Below are 22,210 nucleotides of genomic sequence, written 5' to 3'. Positions count from 1 at the left end.
GCATCATCTGATTAATAGAAAAGCATAAAGGAATAAAATGTACGGTGAATTTTGGGAAATCAAAATGGAGTCTTAATAAAAGCAAAGAGGAGGCTGAACTGTTTGGATTTAATTACAAGATGTTTAAGAAAATTGAAAGTGTGATAGACAATCATAGAAGTCGGGGGTGCATATTACCTTTATGGATATATTATTACATGTATGTTGCACAGTTACCGTATTTCTTCTTTCTTTTTTTAGCTTCCGATGGCATTCTGTTTAAAACACCCAGTATGCATAGGGAGTCTCATACAGAATGCCATCAATGACATCCGTTCCAGGATTTCTCCCTCTGCTCCCTTCCCTAAATTAGACTATCATCAATAACATCCGCTTCAGTGGCTGTTCCTATAGTCACTTCCACTGAGCATGCACAGGATGTGTACTTTGACTCCTTTTAGGACCTGGAGGGAAGCAGGATCATACCACCCCATACAGTGCAGTTTACTATCCCAAGAGACAGAGCTGCTAATCAGTGCTGGAGGCGACAACTATGCAGGAGGCAGCTTGTCCTGTAGTGATAATCTCCTGCTGATAAAACACTGATTGTATTGAAACAGCAAAACACAGCCCAGTAAAAGACACATCACTATAATCAGGCTCTCTTCTACTGTACCATGGTACTCTCAGATTACATAGCAAATACATGGTGACAGATTCCCTTTAAGGATGTTAATCCCTGACAAAAATTTCAGATAAAACATTTATGGCAATTATTCAAAGAAATTTTTCCTTCCAAACCCATTTTCATTACTTTCGTATCAAAAAAAAAAGAAAGAAAAAAAAAGTGAACTTTCCCTTTTTTTTTTGCGATCATACTTTAGAGAAGCTCCTACGTTAATGTCATTCTTTCTCCCACTATAGTCTGTCTGTGACTAATTCATGGTGCTGTGCTCAGTGGGAAAGTCAAAACAAGAATATAAAACATGACTGTGCCAGGGGAAAAGAGTGGTCACGGTAATGTGACCGTAATCGTAATAAAGATTGTCAAAAAATAGAATCATTGCAACAATAAACATTTTGGTAAGGTTCGCTAATAATGATATGTGATTGCACTACCAATACATTTATAAAACTAAATAACCCTGGCTAGCTTAAGAGATGTTACCTTTGAAACTTCCCGAAATGAACTGGATAATATCTTGTCATCTCTAATGGGTACCCCCTCAATATCTACACTATATTCATCAATGAAACCTAACCTTGTGGAAACACACCCAGATACCTTTTTTAAGTACTGGAAACAACAATTTGATGTAGATATCCCCGAGAAGATTAGAATGGGTTGGAGGATATTCAAGAAACATATTATAAATGAGTCGTGGAGGGAAACTCAGTTCAAAATCATGCATGGTGCGATATACACTTTTAATCTACCAAAAAAAGACCCACTTTCGAATAGACTAATTGCGTGTCCCAAGTGCCAATATCCACACTCTGACCTCCTATACTGCCTTTGGTCCTGTCCTGCATCGGTTTCCTATAGGGACCAGGTAGCTGACATGATTAACACCACATGGGGACCAGGATATGTCCTTTCTCCTTGTCTAGCCCTGTTGCATGTTTGGACTAACATAAACAACCCTAACAAATTAATAGGGAGTCCCCCCAAGCTACTACATACCTGGCTTATATTGGCGAAAAAACAGCTCCTAAAACATTGGCTAGATCCCAATATCCCCCCATTACGGAACTAATAGCACAAATGAAGCATTATATGGAGGTAGAACAACAAGACGCCCTATGTAATAAAGAGAAGCAGGCAGGAAAATTCCTTCTAAAATGGAAACAGTTTATTATAAATTGCTGTTCAATAGAGGACAAAAGGAAAATGGTAGAACCCTTTACATCTACAGCATGGTATATACTAGAAGATCTCAAAAATAACTTGGGTCCACTTCGTTTAACTTAAAATGGAGAAGAGAATGGTGAGGAGAACAATCAATAGGCCAGGACTTCTGGCATAGATATAAATGCATTAATTATCCATGATGGCTTCAATGAGATATAAGACATACTGTCAACTAATTCATTTTGTTGTTTGTTATATCGGTTATACCAATTAAATATGTGAATAGAGTTGTTATAGACCCAGTCTGCGTACGGGCACTCTTACCTCTCTATGTAACAAATTAGATGTATGTTATGTATTTATGTTTTGAAAAATCACATAAAAATGATGTTGAAAAAAATAAATAAAAAATAACCCCTACAATATTCAGATTTAAAGTAAGGTACCTTGACAGCTCCTTCTGTCTCCATAAACCAACGGCGAAGCATTGACTGGATGTGAATGTCACTGAGCTCACTATTTGCATGAAGGATCTCCCTTTTCACCACTTCCTCCAGTAGGAGGCGTCGCAGTCTCCAATACATGAATGTCCTTGCCTCCTTCCACTCCAGAATATCCTAATGTTGAAGAAACAAATGTTTGAAACCTGACCGATTCTATCGCAGATATACAATGCTAGGTACGAGTTTGTACTGCCCAAACATCAACAGGTAGAAGTATTGTTACGTGTAGCAAAATAGAGATGTAACCATTAGTAAAGAAGACATCAATAAAAGCTGGCCTTAGAGAGAGAATATATTTTCTGAGGGATACATGGAAAAGAGATTTAGGTCTAATAAGTGAGGATATGTGGGAGCAGGTATTGCAAGGTATGCTGAAGGTCTCTCTTAGTAAGACACATAGACTTTCACAACTATACCTAATTCAGAGGGTCTACAGAACTCCCCTACTCCTTTTTCAAGATGGGGTATAAACAAAACGCTCAGTGCTGGAAATGCGGTATGTCAAATGGGGATTTTATACACATACTGTAGCACTGTCTTCACCTATGTTGATGTTGGAAAGAAGTGGTGAAATTAATAAATACTCTATATAAGTGTCAGATAATTATTCTTGTCTATATGGCTGAAGCACAGGTGATGGAGGGCCATCGACTACCTATCTCACGAATCATGTATCAAGCCCGAAAACACACAGACCATTATTGGAAAAAACTTGAACCTCCTTCTATAAAGGGAATTTGTAGCTAAGGTAAAGAATATTCTAAGACTTGAGAAATATAAGTACCAAAACAGGGGTATTTCTCAAAGTTTTTAAAACTTAGAGCAGGGATGTCAAACTCAAATACACAGAAGGCCAAAATTAAAAGCTTGGACACAGTCGCTGGCCAACCTTGATATTTATTTTAAAAATAAAGTCTACAATTGAGGAAGTTTTCCCTCATCAAATATAACAATGAAACTTTTCTTATGGAAACAAAGGGGTTGTGCCACGAACAAAGTACATTTTAATTACTAGATCTTAGAATAAAGTCCTCCATACATAATAGGCCAACTCATAGTCCTCCATACAGTATAATGAACCCCACATAGTTCTCCATACAGTATAATGAACCCCACATAGTCCTCTATACTTTATAATGGGCCCCAAATAGTCCTCTGTACAGTATAATCATTCCACATAATCTTCCATACAGTTTAATGGCCCCATATAGTTCCCGGCATAGCAGGCCAAATATAATCACCCTGAGGGCAGAGTTTGACCCACGGGCCAGAGTGTAACATGTGTGAATTAGATGCTCTGTGGCAGGGTACTCAAATTTAGTTCTTTGACTTTGACCTTTTTAGCTAAGCTTGCGTGGATATGTGTCTGGTGAATTTCCTGCTTTCCATGCTTTATATACAAGATGTGAGACCTTGGGAGGACATCAATGGGTTAAAAGGATGGTATTTATTGGGTTTGATGATTACCTCCCAGGATGAATCTTCCGGTTGAGGAACTCTTCTATCAACAAGTTTTCCTTCCTATGAACGTATATTAATCGGATGACCAGTCCTTTTTTAATGCAGTTTCATTAGCTGCATACTTTCCTATAACAGCGCTCATTTGGACGATGGGCGGGTGGGAAGGTGCTATGTGGGGTGTTCCTAATTTCTTTTCCTATACTATTAAAATTCTTTTATAAAAGTTTATCGGATTTAAAAAAAAAATTAAAATTCTTAACTGTAATGACGCCTTTCTCCTGCATTCTCCCAGGAGTATCATGCAAATCTGCAAACTTCACAGCAATCTGGTGGTAAATGGGAAGTAACTGTTCTTCTCTCGCCTTCAGCTTTTTTTCTAAGCTCTTACGCTCCAACTCTGACAGCTCAGGAGTACCTAAAGAGGTTACATACAACTGGCATATTATATGCAACTCTGTTTCCCATAATGTGGTATACAATCCAAACTGGGCCTCTCCAACTCTGGCCACCATACTCACCAAGCTGCTCTACAATCTGGGTATAAATTGGGTCTAGCCTCCTCATGGTCTTAATGAGGTCTTTCCTTCTGAAGCGGATTTCCACTGTGCCCTCAGCTTCTAAGACACCACCTCTGTGAGGACAGAGAAAGTGGCTGATGAGTCATACAGGTAAGACAACACAGCCCTGCTTGTAAAAAAAAAACAAATACACTTGCAGGTAAATAGTTGGGAACAGAAAGCCAACACGCTCAGGTACGACAAAACGTATCAAAGTATTTTACAAAGCACAATATTGTACTATTAAATCAAAATCCTAAAAATGTATAATAAATATAACAATGTAATGGCATGTGCACATCACTATTTTACTCTATACATAGCACATACGTTTACAGATTAACTCCTTAGCGCTGAAGCCTGTTTTTACCTTTTTGACAGCCTCATTTTTCAAATGTGACATGTGCCAATTTTTAGGTGGTAATAACTGTAAAAGACTTCATCCAATCCCAGCGATTCCGAGATAGTTCTTTTTGTTACACATCGGACTTCATGTTAGTGAATTTAGGTGGAGAAAAAGGAGATTTTTGTGTACTCACCGTAAAATCTCTTTCTCTTAGCCTCTAATTGGGGGACACAGGACCATGGGTGTTATGCTGCTGTCCACTAGGAGGCGACACTATGCTTATCTGAAAAAGATTAAGCGTGGCTCCTCCTCTGCAGTATACTCCCCCGGACAGCATCAGCCTACTCCAGTTTTGTGCAAAAGCATTAGGAGGAATGTAACATAGATAACATAACCATGCCTATAAGAAGGCAACTATGTAAGAACTCAAAGGAAAACCAATATGAGAACTCAACTTAACAGCCCGGAACGGGCAAAGGGTGGGTGCTGTGTCCCCCAATTAGAGGCTAAGAGAAAGAGATTTTACGGTGAGTACACAAAAATCTCCTTTACTCTGTCGCCTCATTGGGGGACACAGGACCTTGGGACGTCCCAAAGCAGTCCCTGGGTGGGAAGCAATGGACGAATATTGTGTAGACGGGTCCCTACAATTGGGGCACCGCCGCCTGCAGAACATGTCTGCCCAGGCTCGCATCTGCTGAGGACTGGGTATGAACGTTGTAGAGTTTTGTAAACGTGTGTAGGCTAGTCCAAGTGGCTGCCTTACGCACTTGTTGTGCCGAAGCCTGGTGCCGAAGGGCCCAGGAGGCCCCTACCGCACGTGTAGAATGTGCCGCAATACCTGCTGGAATAGGCGAATTTTTGAGGCGGTAGGCCTCTTGTATGGTGGATTTGATCCACCTGGCAAGGGTAGCTTTGGAAGCTGGTAGACCCTTGTGGCCGCCTTCCAGAAGAAGGAAAAGAGAATCAGACTTCCGGAAGGGCGTAGTCCTAGACACATAGATACGCAGTGCCCTGACAAGGTCAAGCGTATGCAGAGCCTTTTCCACTCTATGAACCGGAACCGGACAGAGGGATGGTAGTGAAATTTCTTCATTGAGATGAAAGCTGGATACAACCTTCGGAAGGAAGGATGGAACCGTACGAAGGACTACCTTGTCCTGGAAAAAAATCAGGAAAGGCTGCCTGCAGGAGAGTGCCGTGAGTTCAGACACCCTGCGTAGCGAGGTGATTGCCACGAGGAAAACCACTTTCTGGGATAGAAGACGGAGTGGGACTTCCCTAAGGGGTTCAAAGGGTGTTTCCTGTAATGCTGTCAGCACCAGGTTGAGGTCCCACGCTTCTAGAGGTCGTCTGTAGGGGGGAACCAATCGGGAAACCCCCTGGAGAAATGTTCTTACTTGCGGTTTATGAGCAATGCATTTTTGAAAAAACACTGAAAGAGCTGACACCTGGCTCTTAAGGGAGGCCAGGGATAGTCTGGCTTCCAGACCCGATTGGAGAAAACCGAGTACCCTGGGTAGGGAATAAGGGAGTGGGGTCTGGTTAAGAGATTCGCACCAGGTAAAGAAAGTTTTCCAGGTACAGTAGAAAATCTTGGCAGAGGTTGGTTTTCGTGCTCTGATCATGGTTTTAATGACGTCTGGCGAAAAACCTGCCTGGGTTAGAACCCAGGTCTCAATGGCCACGCCGTCAAATTGAGGGCCTCTAAGTTCTGGTGGTAGACCGGGCCTTCTGACAGAAGATCTGGGCGGTCGGGAAGACGCCAAGGAACGTCTGCTGTGAGTCGTACGATGTCGGCGTACCATGTACGCCTGGGCCAGTCCGGTGCGATTAGGATGGTTGGAATTCCCTCCTGTTTGATCTTTCTCACCACTCCGGAAATCAGGGGGAGAGGTGGAAAAATGTACAGGAGCTGGAACTGGGTCTAGTCCTGAACCAGGGCGTCCGCCGCTAGAGCTCTCGGGTCGCGTGTTCTGGCCATGAAGTTGGAGACTTTGGCATTGAGGTGAGACGCCATTAGGTCCACGTCCGAAGTGCCCCAACGATGGCAGATCTGTTGGAAGATTTCGGGATGGAGAGCCCACTCTCCCGAGTCTATTCCTTGTCGGCTGAGAAAGTCTGCTTCCCAGTTGTCTACACCCGGAATGTGGACCGCAGAGATAATGGAGCTCGTTTTCTCCGCCCAGTGAAGGATGTGTGTCACCTCTCGCATTACTCTGGCACTGAGGGTTCCCCCTTGGTGATTGACATATGCCACGGCTGTGGCATTGTCCGATTGTACTCTGATGTGAGAGGCTGTCAGTAAGTGATGGAAGGCTCTCAACGCCAGGAGGATGGCACGAATCTCCAGAATGTTGATGGGCAAGGTTGCTTCCACTGGGGACCACTTGCCCTGTGCTCTGTGGTGTAGGTGTACTGCACCCCAACCAGTCAGGCTTGCGTCGGTGGTCAGGACCTTCCATTGACCTGGGAGAAAAGATTTCCCTTTTGTTAGAGAGGACCGGTTGAGCCACCAGTGAAGGGACTTCCTGGTTGACGACGTCAGCTGGAACTTCCTCTCGAGAGAAGAAGGGTTCCTGTCCCATGACTTGAGAATGTCTAGTTGGAGAGGTCTGAGGTGAAGCTGGGCAAATGGAACCGCTTCTATTGCCGCCACCATCCTGCCAAGGACTCTCATTGCAAACCGGAGAGATCGAGGGGGTTTGATGAGAAGGGTGCGAACTCCTAGACGGAGAGGCAGTGCCTTGTCTTTGGGGAGAAGCACTAGGCCCTTGGAGGTATTGAATAGCATTCCCAGGAATGTCAGAGACTGGTTTGGGGTTGGTGATGACTTTTGTAGGTTGACTAACCAACCCAGGCGACTCAGGGTGTCGATTGTGATTGAGACACTGAGCTCGCAGTCCTTGAAGGTAGAAGCCTTGACGAGAAGATCGTCCAGGTATGGAAAGACTACTATGCCTCTGGAGTGTAGAAAGTGCATGGTGGCTGCCATGACTTTGGTAAACACTCTGGGAGCCGTGGCGAGTCCGAACGGGAGAGCCACGAACTGGTAGTGGTCTTGGTCGATTGCGAACCTGAGAAATCTCTGATGGGCAGGTGCAATCGGTATATGCAGGTATGCATCTTGTATGTCTATGGAGGCGAGATATTCTCCTTTTTCCATGGATGTAATGATTGACCGGAGGGACTCCATACAGAAGTGACGTACTCGTACATATTTGTTGAGCTGTTTTAGATCTAGTATGGGGCGTACCCCTCCTCCTTTCCTGGGGACTACGAAAAGATTGGAGTAGAACCCCTGGAAGCGCTCGGCTGCGGGAACAGGTATTATGACTCGTGCTTGAAGAAGCGATGAGACCGCTTGGTGGAAGGCGCAAGCTTTTACTGGCAATTTTGGGGGAACAGATATAAGGAGTCTGTTTGGTGGGTTGGAAGTGAACTCTATTTTGTATCCTGAAGATACTAGTTCCCTGACCCACTTGTCTTCTGTAATAGGTAGCCAGACTTGATGAAAGAGTAAAAGTCGGCCTCCTACAGGTGGAGTGTCTTCCTGAGTCCGTGAGTCATGATGAGGAGAAATTCTTAGATTTTCCTCCTTTTGATTTTGAGTGGCCTACCTTTTACTGCCAGGATTTGTCCGACCTTTGTGTCGGCCTCGAGTCTTACCTGCGTGTGAAGCGGCTGTTATTTTGTGGTGGCCGTGAAACGGACCAGCCGGAAGAGTTACGAAAGGATCGGAATCGAGCTTGGTTATGCTTGTTATAATTGCGCTTGGGTTTCAGTTGGGGAAGAGAGGTACTCTTACCCCCTGTGGCATTGGATATCATCGTGTCCAAGCTTTCACCGAAAAGTCGACCGCTGAGGTATGGAAGGTGCGTGAGGGACTTCTTTGAGGCTGCGTCCGCTTTCCGTTCACGCAGCCAAAGGATATGCCGAATTGTGATGGCGTGTGATATTGCGCCCGCTGCACCTCTTGCAGAATCCAGAGCTGCATGAAGCATGTAATCTGCCACAACTGCTATCTGAACTGCTTGGTCCGACAGTTCAGGGGCAGAAGCTTGGAGGCCAGTTTGTAGATTTTTTGCCCAAGCCAGTATGGCCTTGGCTGCCCAGACTGAACCAAAGACGGGGGCCAGGGAGGCCCCTGTGGTTTCGCAAATTGAGCGAGCCATACTTTCTACCTGCCTGTCTGCTGAATCCCTAAGGGTTGAGCTACCTGGCTGTGAAAGAAGTGTCCGTGCTGCCAGTCTGGAGACTGGGGGGTCCACTGCTGGTGGGTCTGCCCATTCTTTGGTGGTTTCCTTTGGAAAGGGGTAACGGGCCTCCAGAAACTTGCGATTGTTAAGCTTCTTGTGAGGCTGTGAGAATTGTTTTGTGAGGATAGATTTAAATTCTGGATGATCCAAGAAAACCTTAGGTGGTTTCAGAGCTCCTTCAAATGAAATCTTATTTTGTGGTGCGTCTGGGATCGGATCAGAGATGTCCAGCACCCGATGTATGGACGAGATTATGTCCTCAACTAGCGCTGCATTGCTAGGTGGGATTGGAGTTAGGGATCCATCAGTTTCCTTGTCTGAGTCAGAATCGCAGACGCCTTCTGACTCCTGTGTATTACTAAGGTGTGTCCTAGGTGACCCAGAATGAGGGATTTCTCTGGACAGAGATTGGTGCGGAGAAATATCGTGTCTGTCCCTGGTAGGGGACTGTGTAGATGACCTGTGACTACGGTATCTCTCCCTAGACAGGGATGACCGTGTGCTATGGGATGACGCAGATGAGCGTGACCTATGGGTGCGCTTGCGTCCTGACCTTGACATGGATGTGCCTGGGTCAGTATGTGGAGTCAGGCTTTCCCTTTGTTGGGTAGCATTCATAGTCGAGGTATGGCTTTGCAGAGCCTGAAGCAATTTGGAGGTCATGTTATCTATGGACTGTGTCATAGATTGTGACATTTGAGTGACCCATTCCGGCGTAGGATTAGACACTGAAGGGTTGGTAGGGGCTACTTGGGACTCTGGCACAGTAGTCTGAGTACAATCCTTGCAATGCGGATATGTGCTGCCGCTGGGAAGAGCATGACTGCAGGCTGTACAGAAAGCGTAAAAGCAGTCCTGCCTGGTTTTCTTAGACTTTGAGCCCGGCATAGTGCACCTGGAGTGGCTATGCAAGGGGGCTAACTGTGCAGAGGAGGATACAGAGTAATAAAATTCACAGCTGAGGTAACTCAGACTGTGAACTTACCCCACCAATGTGCCCCTGTGAACAGCGCTGAAAGAGCCTGGTCCTGGGCCTCTCCACAGACTTGGCTGGCCTGTATGCGTCCTGCAGCTTGATATGGCCGCCGTAGCTCTTCTCCTGCTTGCAGAGATGAAGGAGAAGGGGGGCGGAACGCTGCAAGGGCGGAAGTTGCTATGGAGATGCGCACCCCGCAGCCTAGATCCGCCCCCTGTCTGACACCGCAGTGAGTAAAAATTGTCATCTTGGTCATCTTGGGGGCGGGCCGGGAACGGAAAATGGGCGGCAGCTTCGGGGGGGGGGGGTCGGATCAGAACCGGACCCCCCCGGATTGAAAGGCAGAATGGCGGTGGGGATATAAGTGGAAGGGGGTCTCTGAAAAGAGTCCCCCTTAGGAGCTTAAGATGAAAAGCTGCCGCAGGTGCAGGGCCTGTGAAGGCCTGTGCCTGTGTGTGCCATGGCTGCCTGCACTCCCCCGGCTCCTACAGGGTCCCACAGACGGACTGGGGCTCCTGAATTGCTGCTGGTCCTGGCTGGTGAGAGCTGCAGATGCTGCCGTCCAGGCCCTACCTGATGGTGTCTCAACCTAATACCCCCAGGGGGGATTAGGGAGGGTGCCGCTGTCACCTGTCAGGGGGCTTTGTCCTCGCCTCAACTTCGGACCAAGACCGAGGGAATTGGGGAAGGAGGGGGGTTCTCAACTTCGAGCCTGACCCGAGGGGCCGGAGAAGGAGCAGCATGGTGGCTACGCCATCTCAACTTCAACTGTGCACCCCGTAGTAGGGGGCAGAGGAAGGAGCCATGCCGGGGGTCTCTTAAGGTCTGAGGTGTGCCTCCTTGCGACACTAAGCAAAAACTGGAGTAGGCTGATGCCGTCCGGGGGTGTATACTGCAGAGGAGGAGCCACGCTTAATCTTTTTCAGATAAGCATAGTGTCGCCTCCTAGTGGACAGCAGCATAACACCCAAGGTCCTGTGTCCCCCAATGAGGCGACAGAGTAATTTGCTTTTATTTATGAAAATATCAGAAATTTGGAGAGAATTTTGTAAAATTAGCAAATTTTAAACTTTGAATTTTATGCCCTTAAAACAGAAAGTCATACCACACAAAATAGTAAATAAATTACATTTCCCATATGTCAAATTTGTGTCAGTATCATTTCTGAAAGGCCTTTTTATTTTGTTAAAATGTTACAAGAGTTAAGTTTAGCAGCAAATTTTACAAAATAATTTTTTTTAAAGACCTATTCAGTGTTGAAGTGACTTTGAGGGGCTTATATGTCAGAATCCATGATACCATTTTAAAAACTGCACTCCTCAAAGTATTCAAAGCGGTATTCAGGAAGTTTGTTAACCCTTTAGATGCCTCACAGGAATTAATGCATAATGGAAGGGGAAATTAAAAAATTACATTCTTTAAACTAAAATGTTGCTTTAGTCTGAAATTTTGCATTTTTCGAATGACCGAGAACCTCTGAAAAAATTGTTAGCAATCTCTAATGACCATGCCGATACCCCATATTTGGTCAGAATCGACTATTTGGGTACACGGCGCGGCACAAAATGGAAGGAGCGCTCTGACTTTTCAAATGCAATTTTAGCTGCAATTGCAATTAATTTTGCATGCCATGTCAAATCTGCAGAGACCCCGCAGAGCAGAACCTGCCCACCCACAAGGAATGCAATATTGGAAATTACACCACTCAATGAATTAATCCCCCCACCCCATTTTGAAAACTAAACCCCTTGACGGGGTGTAATGACCTTTTTGGTTATACAGCTGCTTCTCAACAGTTTATAACATTTGGATAATATAGCCCCCAATTTTTCTTATTCACAGGGGGTAAAAAGAGAAAATGGGACCCACAACATGTAAAACTAATTCTCCCAAATGTGGCAATGCCCCACTAGATCGGAAACTACTATGTGGATACATAGCAGGGCTCGGAAGGAAAGAAACACTGTTCGGCTTTTGGAGTGCAAATTTGTCTGGCATAGTTTGCAGGCATCACTTGCAGAGCAATGAAGGTGCCAGGAAAGCAGAAAATCCCCAAAGTGACCCCAGTTCAGAAACTACACTCCTAAAGAAATTAATCTATGGTTATGGTGAGTATTGTATGGTTGCTGACTTGTGTGTCTGGTGTCTGCATATAGCCCATATTTTGGTGCTGTCCTAAATGGAAGCTCTTGGTAGCTGCTCTATGCTCTGTCTCACAAGTTAAAATTTTGAAACAATACATTTCTAAACGATACTTCCCTTAAAGTGTCTTTAAACTGAGGTCTACCCACCTGCTGTCCTTGTCTGCATAAAGCTCCATGTAGAGAGGGTTGATTGTAGGATCAATGACAACCCAAGATCCTCCTCTTAGCTCAGCATATGGCGGGATGTATACTAAAACTGGCTGCTTGAATTCTCTCAGGCTGTCCACAATGTATGCTCCAAACTTTAGCACCTGATCGTACATATCTGTAAAATGCAATGTAAGCTTAAAAGGGGTATTCCCATCTCCCAATATGTAATAGGTGTAATAATAATAATATTAGCAAATCCCTCCAATTAGAAATGTAGTATAGTTTTTCTGATTCTATGTGTCTCTTCCTCATGTGCAGGCACTGCAGTAACTTAGGTATACATAGTTACGACCACTAACAACTAACTGTCACTATATGAGTGGTCGTAACCATGGATACCTAAGGTCCTGCAATGCCCGGCACACAGGGTAAGCAAAATAGCAAATCAGAAGAACTATACTACATTTCTAATTGGAGATATTTGCTATTATTATTACACCTACTACATATTGGGATAGGATTTTGGTGACAGAAATACTCCTCTAAATGTTCTGCAAATAATGTAAAAAGAAAGAACAGTGGCATGTTACAAGCTGGTTAGCAGATATCAAATATACACATATATTGAATATTATATATATATATAATTTTATTTATTTTTATTTTTTTTGATAATAGAATAGTATACACTACTATGACCAGCTCTATTTCACGTACATCATTTTATCAGACTTCGTTTTTTTTTAATTAATAGGATATTAGTTAGTGCTGTGCTTTAAGCTTACCCTTCATACCACCAGAGAATCCCCTCCAATTTGCAAAGATGATTATAGGCAGCCCCTCACGGTTGAAATCTTTTATAGCTTGTGCAGTTTTAAATGCTGAATCAGGGAACCAAACTTGTCCAGCTTGCTGGATTATCTGGAGATAAAAAATAATAATTCAGAGGACCTATAAAGTGATACATATTCACATAAAGTGTTTAACAACTTAATGACGCAGATTTCTTTTTTATTTTAATTTTTTTTCCTCCTCTTCTTCCAAGACACATAACATTTTTATTTTTTGGGTTAACACAGCCATATGAGGGTTTATTTTTTTGTGGGACAAATTGCAATATTGTATGACACAAGTCACTACTACACTTTTTATTTTCAATAGAGGACTTATACCGATAATTGTTTGATCAATTGTCCTATATACTTATTACAATATATAGTACAAATCATGTTCTCTCATGAAGCTCAGCCTGTGGCTGGGCTTCACTGGAGAACCAAGATGGCTGCGATGGGGGGCTTCAAGCCAGCTCTGGCTGCGATATCAACCGATCGGCACCCTGTGATCATGTCACATGAGGGCAGCTGGATGCCCAAAAAAACGAGAAAAAAAATGGAGGTCAGAGCCCCGTTCTATATGTATACTGAAAATATCAGAGACCCCTAAAATATAACTTTTATTAAATAGTTAAAAATCTCATAAGCTAACCATATGTAAAAGTGTACCAAAAGGGATACATAGGGTAGACGGAGAGACCAAAAACAAATTGTTATATCAATAGCCAAAAAAGTACTTAATGTATTAATATACTTACAGGAAAGAGTGCTCACTAGCACCACCCTACACACTGGCCCTAATGAATGCCCTGCCTACCAGCGGAGGTTGGCACCCTACTGTAAAAGGGTATGGCGTCCCCGCTCAACGGTGGCTGTCCCTCGGGTCCCTAGTGTATCCGTATTAAAGTGCACAGATAAAAGACAAGATAGATCATATATTAGTCATGCGGTAGCTAACACACATGACCATTCCCAGTCATACCTGACAGCGGATAAACAAGTTCAGACGAGGGCCAAAACAGATGACCCTTAATTTTATATACCTATACCAAAATTAATCAATAGTCATTGCAGTAAGGTATACAGAGACATTGGAAATAGATCAATAGAAATGGTGAGAGCCAAAGGCAAATGCCTTTTGATGTTAGAAAAAGAGATGTCAATTCCCAATATTCATAACAAAATGGGATGCATAAGAGCCCCTCCCAATAGTCATAAAAGTGTGGGGTAGCACAAATAAAGAGTAAGATACTTAGCTAAATGGCAGACAACAAATCTGTCTTCAGAAATCCCAGGACAGAATTCCCTCACATCAGCCTGACGTGTTTCCCCCGTGCGGTTCTATACAGGGTTCATCAGGGGATAAGCAGAGGTCAGACTATATGACCGTGTCTTATTGGCAAAATCAAATGCGCTCACTCACTGTTAGGAACGCCGCTGTTAAAGCCGGCGTTTGACGTCACGTCCGGTCCAAGTGTGACCATATCCGGCTCTGAAGAGGAGGCTTGGATCGCAAATACCGGATGTAGTACTGCCGAATACCAGAAGAACCTGCAAGTGGAGCGCATGTGCGTTCCACACCCCTACCTAAATGACAGGCAATCTGTGCCAAAAAGGTATGTAAATAATGTAAAAAGACATAATACATCTACAGAGTCATAATAGGCGGTACCAGAGTCATGGGTCAACATGCACATCTGGAGGTGACGATACACCACAAGAGCAGGGTTAGTTGTATGATAGTTCAATAGTACAGAAGGGCACCATAGGTAAGAATATCAAAAAATATGATACCACAATCCTGAATCACAGGAAAGACAGTCATGGGTCCCAGTCCATACAGAAGATAGCAATACCATACAGGGGTAAAATATATACACTAAGATTATTTCCAAAAGAGTCCAGATATCATCCCTACAATGGATGATATAGCGGGGAAAATTCCCTACATAAAGAAAACCTCAATTACCTCACAAGTAGAATATCCACAGTGTTAGTGGAATCATTTGTCTCAAATAAGGCATATTCGCCCCCCGTCACACAGGCATATTCGCCCCCCATCACACAGACATTTTCGTTATAACAATCCAAGTATCTTTTAATTAAGGCCAAAAGCAACCATTCTGAATACTAAATACACTTACTCAGAATAAATTATACACCAAGCAGAATTGAGAAGAAAATATATTAATCATCAAAAATAGATGAAATAGCAGTAGCAAATAATTTATAGGCATGGTTCCTGGGGTACCATAAAACAAAAAATGCATCAGATGAAGCTAGTGAAGCCACACTGCTCACTGAGTCCCTTGGGATTGATGAACTCCATCAAAAAAATCCATCTCGCCTCGCGTTGAAGTATCTTTCTGTCCCAATCGCCCATTCTAATTGTAGAGGGGATAATTTCAATGACGCGAAACGAGATGTATCCAAGGTCAGCCCCATGCACCGAGTTCACATGTCGGGCAATAGGCGAGTCTCTGTTGTTTCTGACATCACCTAGATGTTCACTAATCCATGTGCGAAGTTCCCGTTTGGTCTTGCCAATATAGTCCATAGAACATATGCAAGTGCACCCCGACTGCAATATCGACCTATCGGCACCCTGTAATCACATCACACGAGGGCAGATGGCTGCCCAGACAGGATTGCACACCTCAAAATCCACTGAGTGATTAACAGACGCTCTGGTTGCTGCTGTTAGTCAAATACTGGCTGTATAACACAGCTGGCTCTTTGCGCTTTTGGAGAAGGGGCTCAGCTCGTAACAGATATATATGTCAAAGAGGCAAACATGAACAAATTAAGCTAATAGGGAAAACAGAACTTGAAATAGAACAAAATGACAAAAAGCACCTTAGCTTCAGATTCAGGGTTTGCTGGATCAGCTGGTACTGCCATCTCTACACTTCGGGTCTCCACAGCGATAACACCCAATGGTATTCCTCCTAATCTAAAATGCAAATGATACAAATCAGCATAGCACCTTTAAAATCACCCAAACTATTATTTCTAACAAATGTGAAATGACAGCACTGCCTCTGTAGCCATACCTTGCCCGCCCCACAACTACAGTCTGTGCCCAACGTTCCATGATCTCCTTGAAGCTTCCATGATCAAAGAATCCAGTTTGCCATGTCCCTTTGATGGCTACAAAGATAGGAGTGGTTTTAACAATAAAGACTTTATGAGGAAACATGTGACCTGGTCTGTGGACTTACTGGGATGGGGTCTTCCAGCAAGCATCCAGCGGGGATCATAGGGAGCCTTTGTTGGAATAAACTCAATAAGACGGTCGATTGGGTCAGAAGGTGAGATGACAGGAACTGGACTGTGTTTGTCCTTCAGATGGGCAAACAAATACATGTAAATCAATGTATTTCTAACTAACTCTTTGTCAATAACTAGAACTATCAATGAATACAACCACTACTATTTTTCTTTAGTAAAATGTTCAAATAAAAAACAATAACTATACATAGCTTAACATAAAACTGTAAATCTGTCAAAACAATGAAAAAAATATTTAAAGAATAAATAAAAAATACATTTTTGGCAGAAACTGGTCTGGAGCTCTAGACCTGTGCCTGCCTCCTATTGACACTAAGTTAAACTGAATAGCTTGGTTGTCAGTAAGTGGGTGTAGCCTGATGGCGAAAAGCCAACATTTTTTCTTAGTTGTAATTCTTGGTGTCAGCCTCCTTGTGGCAGCAGCGTGCACCCATGCTCTTATGTCCCCCCAATGAAGTGACTGAGAAAAAATATTTACTCTGTCGCCTCATTGGGGGACACAGGACCATGGGTTATGCTGCTGTCCACTAGGAGGCGACACTATGCTTAATCTGAAAAAGATTAACATTGGCTCCTCCCATGCAGTATACACCCCTGGACGGCGTCAGCCATCTTCAGTTTTAGCTTAGCGTCAGTAGGAGGCACACCGTTTCATCTTCACTCGCTCCTCGCTTCATGCACAGGATCACAGATGAAGAAAAGAGGGTCTCTTTTCAAAGACCCCCGGTATGGCTCCTTCCTTTGCCCCCGTCTGTGGGGCACGGTTGAAGTGGAGATGGCGCTGCCACCATACTGCTCCCTCGCTGGCCCGTAGGGTCTGGTACGAGGTTGAGAACCCCCCTCCTTCTCCATTTCTCCACGACTTGGTCAGAAGTTGAGGGTGGATAAAGCCCCTGACGGTGACAGCGGCACCCTCCCTAATCCCCCTTCGGGGGGTATTAGGTTGAGACACCGTCAGGTAGGCTTCGGTGAGCTGCAGCTGCAGACCCCTCCAGCAGCACATAGCAGCCGTCATCCAGCAGCACATACAGGAGCCACAGTTTTCACTGGAGGCTCCTGTACAAGCCGGGGAAGGTGCAGGCATCCATGGCTCAAGTGGTGCAGGCCCTCACAGTCTGCACCAGCGACAACTTTATTATGCAAAAAGGGGGTCCTCCTCAGAGTCCCCCCCTTTATCGATCTCCCCACCGCCATGTTGCCTATGGAACCGGGGGGGGTCCGGTGCTTATCCGACCTCCCCCCGGTCCACCGCGCTATCCTGGAGCCCTTTTCGGGCACTATCTTAAATTTAGGCCGCGGCTTCGGCCTAGCCGAAGCCGCCGCCCACTCTCCGCCCCCGGCACGCTCCCCGGAGATGCTTTTGACGCTATCAGGCGTCATACAGAGGGCGGAGCCGAACTGCAGGGCGCGCATCCCTATGGTTACACGCGCCCTTTCAGCGCCCTGCCCCCCTTCTCCTTCACCCTGTCGGCGGCCATCTTAGCTGCACGCAGAACGAGACCAGCCAGCTCTCCGGGGAGGCACAGGACCAGGTTTAATCAGCGCTCACAGGGGCACACTAAGGGTGGGGTAAGTGCACAGCCTGTGTTTACCTCAGCTGTGAAACTCTGCATATGCTGCATCCTCCTCTGCACAGACAGCCCCTCGGCATAGCCACTCCAGTTGCACTATGCTGGGCTCAAAGCCTACGAAACCAGGCAGGACAGCTTCTCGCTTTCCTACAGCCTGTAGCATTGCTTTCCCCAGCGGTAGCACGTATCCGCATTGTAAGGATTGCATACAGGCTACTGTGCCAGAGTCCCAAGAAGCCCCTAGTATATCATGTTGCCACGCCAGAATCGGTCACTCAACTGTCACAATCTATGTCACAGTCTATAAAATCCAACTGCTTCAGGCTATGCAAAGTCATATTTCTTCATGAAGCATACACAAATAGAAGGTCTCTCTCATCCACACTCTGGCCCAGGCACGTCCAGGTCAGACTCAGGATGCAAGCGTACCCAATCACGCTGTTCTGCGTCTTCACACAGTACACGGTCATCCATGTCCAGAGACAGAGACCGTAGTCCCAGATCTTCTAGACAGTCCCCTAATAGGAACAGGGACTATATTTCTCCTCTCCACTCACCGGCCAGAGAAATATCCTGACTCGCCTAGCAGACACATCAGTGTCACACAGGAGTCACAAGGCATTTGTGACTCCGACTCGGATAAGGAGACTGGCGAATCTCTAACGCCATCTCCGACTAGCAATGCAGCGCTACTGGGGGACATAATCTCGTCCATACATCGGGTACTGAACATTTCTGATCCGACCCCGGACACACACTCAAGAAACAATTTCATTTCAGGGAAACCGGCTAAGTTCAATTTCTACAGCCTAACAAGAAGCTCGCCACTCGCAAGCTTGTGGGAATCAGATACCCCTTTCCTCAGGAAACTTTCAAGGAATGGACAAAGTACATACAGGAGCCACAGTTTTCACTGGAGGCTCCTGTACAAGCCGGGGAAGGTGCAGGCATCCATGGCTCAAGTGGTGCAGGCCCTCACAGTCTCTGCACCAGCGACAACTTTATTATGCACCCCCAGCAGTGGACCCTCCAGTATCCAGGCTGGCAGCACAGACACTTCTTTCTCTGCCAGATAGCTCAACCCTCAGGGATGCAGCAGATCAGCAGGTAGAAAGTTTGGCTAGCTCCCGAGTTCGCTTCGGTTTGGGCATCTAAAGCCATAATAGCTTGGGCTGACAAATTACAAACTAGCCTTCAAGCTTCTGCCCCTGAACTGTCTCAACAAGCAGTTCAAATAGCAATTGTGGCAGATTTCCTAATCCATGCGGCTCTTGATTTAGCAAGATGCGCAGCGCTAGCATTCACATGCCGTCACTATTAGACGCATTCTCTGGTTACGTGAATGGAAAGCGGATGCAACCTCAAATAAGTCTCTCACATATCTTCCATATTTCAGAGGTCGACTGTTTGGTGAAAGGTTGGACACAATGATATCCAACGCCCCAGGGGGTAAGAGTACCTTTCTTCCCCAACTGAAGTCAAAATGCAATTTTAATAAACGTAACCAAACTAGGTTTCCGGTCCTTTCGGAACTCTTCCGGCTGGTCCGTCTCTCGTCCAGCACAGACTAACAGCCGCTTCACCCGCAAGGAAGTCTCCAGGTTGACCCAAAAGTCGGACAAGACATGGCGGTCAAGACAGGCCAATCATACGCCCGCCGTCTCTAAAGGAGTCCCCACCAGTAGGCGGCCAACTTTCGCTATTTTGCCAAGTCTGGCTGCCTGTTACAAAAGACAGGCGCGTCAGGGAGCTAGTATCTTTAGGATACAAAATAGAATTCCCTCCAAACAGATTCATCATTTCTGTGCCCCCAAAAGCCGCTAGAAAAAGCCCAGGCTTCTCACCAGAAGGTCTTCTCGCTTCTTCAGGCGCAAGTCATAATGCCTGTCCCAACAGCAGAGCGCTTTCACGGGTTCTACTCCAATCTTTTTGTAGTCCCCAAGAAAGGAGGCGGAGCAAGGCCCGTTCTAGATCTCAAACATCTCACAAGTATGTTAGAGTACGTTATTTTCGAATGGAATCGCCTCGCTCTATCATAGCATCCATGGAAAAAGGAGAATATCTCGCATCCCTAGACATTCAGGATGCGTACTTACACATACAATTGCACCTGCTCATCAAGACATTCCTCAGGTTCGCAATCAATCAGGACCACTACCAGTTCGTGGCTCTCCCGTACGGGCTCGCCACAGCTCCCAGAGTGTTCACCAAAGTCATGGCAACCACCATGCAGGTCTTACACTCCATAGATATAGTAGTCATCCCATACCTAGACGATCAGCTCGTCAAGGCTCCCACCTTCAGGGACTGCGAGTTCAGCGTCTCAATCTCGATTGTCACTCTCAACCGCCTAGGTTGGTTAGTCAACTTGCAAAGCCGTCACCAACACCAACCCAATCCTTGACATTCCAAGGAATGCTATTCAATCCTCCCGATCTCTCGGATTCGCCAGGAGAGTCCTTGGCAGGATGGTGGCGTCAATAGAAGCAGTTCCATTTGCTCAGCTTCACCTCAGACCTCTCCAATCAGACATTCTCAGGTCTTGCAACAGGAATCCTTCTTCCCTCGACAGGAGATTACAACTGAAGTCGTCAGCCGAGAAGTCCCTTCATTGGTGGCTCAACCGGTCCTCTCTGACAAAAGGAAAATCCTTTCTCCCAGGTCAATGGAAGATCCTGACCACCGACGCAAACCTGACGGGTTGGGGTGCAGTATATCTACACCACAGAGCACAGGGCAAATGGTCTCCAACGGAAGCAACCTTGCCCACCAACATTCTAGAAATTCGGGCTATCCTCCCGGCGCTGAGAGCATTCCAGCACTTACTGGCAGCTTCCCACATCAGAGTCCAGTCGGACAATGCCACGGCCGTGGCATACGTCAGTCACCAAGGGGGGACCCGCAGCGCTCAAGCAATCTGAGAAGTGACACACATTATCCACTGGGCAGAGACAACGGACTCTGTTATCTCTGCAGTCCACATTCCGGGTGTAGACAACTGGGAAGCAGACTTCCTCAGCCGACAAGAAATACACTCGGGAGAATGGGCTCTCCACACCGAAGTCTTCCAGCAGATCTGCCATCGCTGGGGCACTCCGGATGTGGACCTAATGGCATCTCACCTCAATGCCAAAGTCGCCAACTTCATGGCTAGATCACACGATCAGCGAACTCTGGCGGCGGACGCCCTGGTTCAGGATTGGGCCAAGTTCCAACTTCTGTAATTTTTTCCGCCTCTCCCTCTGATTTCCAGAGTGGTGAGAAAGATCAAACAGGAAGGAGTTCCAACCATCCTAATCGCTCCGGACTGACCCAGGCGTACATGGTACGCCGACATAGTACGGCTCATTGCAGACGCTCCCTGGCGTCTTCCCGACCGCCCGGATCTTCTGTCACAAGGTCCGTTCTACCATCAGAACTTTGAAGCCCTCAGTTTGACGGCGCTGCCATTGAAACCTGGGTGTTAACGCAAGCAGGTTTTTCGCCAGACGTCATTACAACCACGTTCAGAGCAAGAAAACCAAACTCTGCCAAGATTTACTACCGTACCTGGAAAGCCTTCTTTACCTGGTGCGAATCTTGTAACCAAGCCCCACTACCCTATTCCTTTCCTAGGGTACTCGGCTTTTTTCAATCAGGCCTGGAAGCCAAACTATCTCTGGCCTCCCCTAAAATCCAAGTATCAGCTCGGTCTGTACTTTTTCAGAAAAGCATTGCACACAGACCGCAAGTCAGAGCTTTTTCTTCAGGGGGTTTCATGTTTGATTCCACCCTACAATCGACCACTAGAAACGTGGGACCTTAACCTGGTGCTCACAGTACTACAGGAAGCACCCTTTGAACCACTTAAGGAAACTCCACTCCGTCTTCTATCTCAGAAGGTGGTTATTCCCTGTGGCGATCACGTCACTACGAAGAGTGTCTGAACTCACGACACTCTCCCGCAGACAACCGTTCCTAAATTTTCTCCAGCATAAGGTAGTCCTTCGTACGGTTCCATCCTTTCTCCCAAAGGTTGTCTCAGGCTTCCATCTCAACAAAGGCTTTGCATACGCTTGACCTCGTTAGGGCACTGCGTATCTATGTGTCTAGGACTGCGCCCTTCAGAAAATCGGACTCTCTTTTCCTCCTTTTGGAAGGTGGTCGCAAGGGTCTTCCAGCCTCTAAGGCTACCCTCGCCAGGTGGTTTAAGTCCACCATACAAGAGGTTTACCGCCTCAAAAATTCTCCCCTTCCAGCAGGTATTAAGGCCCATTCTACACGTACGGTAGGGGCCTCCTGGGCCACT

At 45.8% G+C, this 22,210-nt stretch overlaps 1 protein-coding gene across 4 annotated transcripts in view; it reads right to left on the bottom strand.

Annotated features, from left to right (window-relative positions):
- ACACB (acetyl-CoA carboxylase beta) overlaps nucleotides 1–22,210 on the bottom strand; it is a 162,948-nt gene that overhangs the window by 2,772 nt on the left and 137,966 nt on the right. For all 4 annotated transcript variants that reach the window (XM_073672534.1, XM_073672540.1, XM_073672557.1 and 1 more), the window contains 8 exons: nucleotides 16,282–16,402; nucleotides 16,114–16,210; nucleotides 15,917–16,013; nucleotides 13,013–13,148; nucleotides 12,225–12,402; nucleotides 4,314–4,426; nucleotides 4,056–4,210; nucleotides 2,278–2,448 (listed from right to left, as the gene is read on the bottom strand). In XM_073672534.1, coding sequence (XP_073528635.1) covers nucleotides 2,278–2,448; nucleotides 4,056–4,210; nucleotides 4,314–4,426; nucleotides 12,225–12,402; nucleotides 13,013–13,148; nucleotides 15,917–16,013; nucleotides 16,114–16,210; nucleotides 16,282–16,402 — 1,068 coding nt within the window. The remainder of the gene's footprint in view (nucleotides 1–2,277; nucleotides 2,449–4,055; nucleotides 4,211–4,313; nucleotides 4,427–12,224; nucleotides 12,403–13,012; nucleotides 13,149–15,916; nucleotides 16,014–16,113; nucleotides 16,211–16,281; nucleotides 16,403–22,210) is intronic.

The sequence above is a fragment of the Phyllobates terribilis genome, unplaced genomic scaffold, assembly GCF_046119375.1.
Source record: "Phyllobates terribilis strain yellow unplaced genomic scaffold, ASM4611937v1 Scaffold_1__5_contigs__length_1240528914, whole genome shotgun sequence".
In the NCBI taxonomy this organism is placed as follows: domain Eukaryota; kingdom Metazoa; phylum Chordata; class Amphibia; order Anura; family Dendrobatidae; genus Phyllobates; species Phyllobates terribilis.
The sequence above is the reverse complement of the archived record's forward strand: the minus strand, read 5'-3'. Positions and strand labels throughout refer to the sequence as shown.